At 37.4% G+C, this 5,914-nt stretch overlaps 1 protein-coding gene across 1 annotated transcript in view; it reads right to left on the bottom strand.

The window, feature by feature from the left end:
• Positions 1-402: 402 nt before the first annotated feature.
• Positions 403-5,914, bottom strand: part of GHITM (growth hormone inducible transmembrane protein) — a 7,434-nt gene continuing 1,922 nt past the window's right edge. The window contains exons 3-7 of the mRNA XM_010174696.2: positions 5,077-5,188; positions 3,620-3,761; positions 2,446-2,554; positions 1,145-1,333; positions 403-578 (exon numbers count right to left, since the gene is read on the bottom strand). Coding sequence (XP_010172998.1) covers positions 403-578; positions 1,145-1,333; positions 2,446-2,554; positions 3,620-3,761; positions 5,077-5,188 — 728 coding nt within the window. The remainder of the gene's footprint in view (positions 579-1,144; positions 1,334-2,445; positions 2,555-3,619; positions 3,762-5,076; positions 5,189-5,914) is intronic.

Below are 5,914 nucleotides of genomic sequence, written 5' to 3' on the forward strand. Positions count from 1 at the left end.
TACCTATCACGCTGTTGAGGCTTTTTTATTTAGTGACAAAGACTACTGAATATTAAGTGACTGTGAAAGAGTTAACATTTTTTGTCTCAGCTGATATTGACAGGTATTTTCAGAAAGCAGCTATAAATTCTCCCAGCAATGCTTTAGAAAACAAAAATACTTTTTGGAAAGTACTGCTAGAAGTATGTGATACCACACATTCAAACCCATTTCTCTCATTTCTGGCAGATGGTTTCATTTTTAACTCCACTAGTTATTTTTTAAACCCTGTAATTCTTCATATCAGCAGCAATACACTTTTCAACAGTAAACAAAAGGTCTGGCTGTTTTTAAAGCACTTCAATATAGCCTGAAACAAATTCTTACACAGACATTGACACCAGCTGTGTTAACACAGAACACTTACGCATTGATTGGATCATATTTTGTTACTCCATAATACGGAATAGTTTCTGCACGCTTGATAACATGCTGTGTATCGTAGAGCAGGAACATGCCAAAGAGTACCAATCCACCATAAACAGCTACTGAATACAAGCCAGCACCAAAAGCAGAAGTAGGAGGCAAGAACATGGATCCTGGAGAGGAATGTACAGTAGTGTTAAAGAAAGCTGCTATGTGTATCTGCTACTCTGAGTTGGGTCAAACTTCTGTTACTGTAGCACACGTTTTTCAATCAGTATGCAATTCTCAATTTGTGGTGCGTTTTTGATACCGAAAGCTTTCACACACAAGCTGAAGATGTCACATATACAACCTGATCCAGTAATTTTTAACACCCTAGGGAATCATGTACTTTTCTTAATGTGAAAGTACTCCTATCCCTAGGACTATAACAATGCCTAGAAACACATAAGGGAGAAGAACAAGTAGATCAAGAACTAAGATCACGTTTACTGTCTTCCCTAGTCACTGGCAGAAACTAAAAATACAAGTCACCACTATTGGTCACTTGCCAGAACTGTAACTTCAGGCTTTGTTTCCAAGAACAAATTTAAGAGTATTTTCTGCTGTGCTACAGTTGCAAGGGGTATTTAAGGCAAATCTTAACTGGACAGACCAGTCTGCAATTAAACATGAGCTACGTTTTACCAGCTTAAGTTTATAACCTACTTTATCTGACAGTATTAAAAGAGTATTTTACCAATTGAAGAGGCAAGAACAAAGCCTAAGCCTAGTCCGAGTGGTCCTCCCATGTTCAGAAATTTTTCACTTGGAGCAGACATGGCCACAGTTGAAAGCCCTCCGACAATCCCAGCGGTATACCAGGCAGCTCTGATCAGCAAAGGACCACCCAAGAAGGCTAGAGGAGCGACTACTGCACCCATGACACCTAGACAAAGGAAAACAAAACAAAATAAATAAGATTTGGAACAGTTCTGGTAAAAACACCACCTGCCAAAACTTCCCCCCCCAGTCAGATAACATGGCTCAAACTAATCTACTTACATGACAAAATACCAACATACCTGATTGTGCACCTATCTATAAGGGAGCACAATAAATTGGCAACCTTAAATTCCATTACCTACTTCTATCTAGCTCTGCAGTGTACTTCAGGGAGCTGGCCTTTGGAATAAAGACTAACAAAAGTCAACATATTGATCTGTTCAAAACAGAATGGGTAAGCAACACTTAGTATGGACTAATCAACTACATAATAGCCATAGAGGCACTCAACACTGAAAAGTAGGAGAGATTTCTGCTACAACAACTAGTTAGGCAAGCAAGTCAGACTTTTTGTTAGAGTCTTGTATGAAACCTCTACCTAGTCCATTAACATTACATTAGGTTGTTTAACTCAATAACAATTACTAAAATAAACACACTTTCTTCTTTGTAGAAATGTTAGCTTTTGAGAGCCAAACATGATTCTGGTGCCCAACATCCACGTGTCTTCCTTGAATCATAAATTATTTCTGGCAGAACAGTTTTGAAAAATTATAACCATGGCTGTTCGAAGTAGGTATCTTTAGTGAGAAACTGATCTGTACTCACAGCTTACACACCTGTTGGGAACGTGTATCTAAGAAGCTACAGTGTAATACTAAAATCTATTTTTTCTAGTCAAGTTTTCACATACTTTTCTATCCTATACAGCTGAAGAATGCTAAGTATAGGCAACAGTGCTTACACAAGCTATAGTGCCAGAAAGCATTCATGAAACCAAAGCAGCTACGAAACCAATTAGTTTATCCAATGTGGCATGTACATACCTCAAGTTTAACTTGAACATGATTTTTAGATTATGAAAAATATTAGAGTTATGTTAATGACACTTACAAAAACTTCCTGACATTCAGGAGTTCTCATTGGTCTCTGAAAATTCTTAACTCTTCTACAGTAGTATATAAAAATTTACCTTAAATTCAAAGTTTTGTTAAAGTAAGAATCTAGCCACACTAAAGCACAGACATCTCTACAATGAACACTAAAATCACATACCTGAATGCATCATCCAAGCCAAATGTTTAGCTGCTGGACTATTTTCATAGGATATGGACCTTACCAACATCCCAGCACCAATCATAGCTGCAAAAGTTGCACCTATTGCCTGTAAAACAGCATTACACAGCTCAAGTTAGCATTAGGACATATGGTCACCGTTCTAACCTCATAGTCTAAAAGTCAATGGTGTAATTCTGAAAAGAGCAACCTAATTTATAACTGGAGCATTTGTAAATTTTACTCCTGTAAGGTTACATTCAAATCTCTGCAGTAATTCCCATTTACTTAGTCTTCTAGGAATCCAAGTTTAGCAGTAAAATGGCAACAGTCTCTTACTTGTGTAAGACAAGAGAAGGAAAACACATGGTTCCACCCCTTACTCTAATCCTCATTAAGGTACTCAAAATACTAGCCTTACCTTTTTCTTGTACGTTTTTCCACACAAAACTAATACTCAGTTCAGGTGCTTTTGCTACCAATAATTTTTAAACCTCACTGCCTCCTCTTACTGATGATTCCGGGCAGAATCATCCAGCAACCGGTCGGAAATGTACAAATTTGTTTTATCACCAAGGACACATTATTGAATTAATCTCCATAAAGTTATGTAGGTGTTGGCATTTAACTATTATTGTTCCACTGAACACACTGAGTACGTACTAAGCAGACACATTTTGTTAGCAGTTTGCCTGGATGATTTGCCTACCAGTATAATTTCAGCCTTAGCAAACAGGAGACAGCTTTCAAAGAGCTATACAGAAAAGCACAGGGAAGAGTACGAATGTGTAGGGACCTCAGCTTCCACTTGTATAAATCAACAGGAATAGTGTCACTAGCCTGAGACAGCTATTTATAACAGGTTCTTACTTGTATATAGCTGGTAAGGATAGCATAGCATAGCATTTTTTTGCTCATGCAGTTTGTCTTTCACAAGCTATCAAAGCACAGAAGGCACAGATCAGCATGTAATTAGAATCATCAAATCTTAAATCACAAAACATCATTAGGATACTTAAGTAGTCTTTATGGATAAGGACACCAGCGTTAAGTGAAGTTTTGCCTTTCTTTTCACTAGGCAGTTTACATTTCACATTTCTTTTTTTATGTATCAACCATCACCTTTTGGATCTTTTCTCAGTGAACATTTTTATAACTTATAAAATACGCTTACCAGCCAGGAGCCTCTTGTCATAAGGCTCATAAGTGCTGGAGATCTGCTTACTGCTACAGCAGACAGCGCTGTCAAGCCAATGCTTCCCGCAAAGTACATGTAAGTAGAGTGAATTCTGTCTTTCACATACTGTGGCCAAATACTGAAAAATAAGCAGTCACACACAGCTGTACAATTACCAATATCAGAATGAAGATCAACTAAAAACACAATCAAGTTATTAAATATGTTCACAGCTACAGATGTAAGGGAGGTTTCATAATAATGGTATGGTCTAGCAACTTCTGCCGTGAGTTTTCCTTACAACAGGGGGCTGAACTATTAAATCTTGGTGGTCTAAGGTAACATAACTCTCTAGAAAACACTACAAATTACAAATAACATTGTTAATTATAGTCCAATTCTAAGGAGGAAGCATATAAGGGAAACAGAATAACGGATGCTTTTTAACTATGGAAAAATAGAGAATGGCATATATATAAGAAACTAGTTGAAGGAAAAATGTCTGCAGAATGTGTACTGGGCACTAAGGAGCCTGCTGAGCAGCTTGCAAATTGCTGAGTCACACTGCACATGGTTATCTGACATGACAAGACACAAACGACATTTTGAGAGTGCTAACAATAGCAACAGACCTAGATGTGAATGCGAGTTTCTGCAGTATGATTTGGTCATACTATGGACAAGAAGTTTTCTCTGCTAACACCAAACTTAGACATAGTGCACACATTTTCTTCCATTTTACTCTTTTGAGTAGGCTTGTGGAGAAAAAAATAGAGATAGCTGTATCAGTTAAAAGCTTCTCGTAGATACAACATGGATACAACATGAATGCATACAGTGACTTCCAAGTATAAATGCAGAGGAAGTAAAACAAAATGTCTCCAGCACTCATTTCTCCCAAGCCCATGCTTATCACTAACCACCTTTTAAGTCTAAGTACCTATATGGTTTTGCCATTACAGTCATTTTTTTTTGGCCAAAAAACAATACACCAAAGTTTTAAGCAAAACACATTTATTAGAGCAGGGCTTATGCCAAGATGAGCAGCGTGTTCAAAGGAGACTCTCTTTCCAATGTGCTGTATTAAAGTTGAATGAACAGTCTCACAGGAACAGCAGGCAAAGTAGTCTTAGTGTTTTACAGAAGACTACCCTTCATAAATTATGTGTCATACCTCATAAGACATATTTATATACTCTTCACAAGTAAATTTCAAATTTAGCAAAACAGAGGAACTCACTTAAGTCAATAATCATTCAAGCTTAGGTAATTTAAATTTTGCTTTCAGTTATACGCTTTAAAATCCTGCACAGGGGCGAGGGCTTTCTGTTCAGAGCTCAAGAAAAAAATGTAAGTTGTGTGTACACTGGGTGACACCAGTAGAGACGGATAGAAAGAGGAGGGAGACTTGCTTAACATATTCTTTACTTAAAACAGTAAGCCATCTTACTTACACAGCTCTTTCAATAGCTCCAATCTCACTGGACATGCCCAGTCCATAGTAACAGAGGGCCCCCAGGCCAACAGCAGCCCCTCCAGCAACAATAAATTTCCCCAGGCGATCAGCTATATAAAGGAAAAAATGAATGTTTTTTCTTGGATAGTTAATAATGTCCTCAAGATTTTTGTTGTATCTGCAATAGCTGATTCATATTAGGCCTCTTTCTTAAAGCTCCACTTAACTTCAAGTCACTTCATTACCAGTTGTCAATGAGTTACGTGTGAAAAACTCCAGATTCAGCCTGTCGACACAATATAGCTTCATAAAACATAGTCAGAAACAAGAGATCAGCTAGCAACATGTCAGGTTTACTGATCTTCGTTACAGTGACACTAAAACCACTGTTAAACCAGTTAACAGGTTCTCCAACAGAGAAGTTCACCTATCACCTGATTTACTATAACATTTCACCATTCCACTTGCTGTAAAACAGGAGAAAAGACAGACATTGTATCATTCCCTCTCATTCATCTACCCTTAATGCTTGCTCCTCAAGAGCTCTTCGGTAGCAATTAGATCCAAACCAGTTTAAAAAGGGATTTCCAAAGCTCATAGTAAATCATGTATTGTTGACTATCAGTTGCTACTGTTTGATTTTCAGACATACTGCCTGTGTGCCACACATCAGATTACTGCCACAAATATAAATATTAATCATAGAATATTGTTATAACTAAAGTAAGAGCAGCTGAGACCAAATACCTTCAGACTGCTTTTTCCTAATGTGTTACAGACAATCTATGCATATTTTATCAATTCAGTGCTATCATAGGACACTTAAAAGTCTGTTC

The sequence above is a fragment of the Antrostomus carolinensis genome, unplaced genomic scaffold (genome assembly GCF_000700745.2).
Source record: "Antrostomus carolinensis isolate BGI_N321 unplaced genomic scaffold, ASM70074v2 scaffold48008, whole genome shotgun sequence".
NCBI lineage: Eukaryota > Metazoa > Chordata > Aves > Caprimulgiformes > Caprimulgidae > Antrostomus > Antrostomus carolinensis.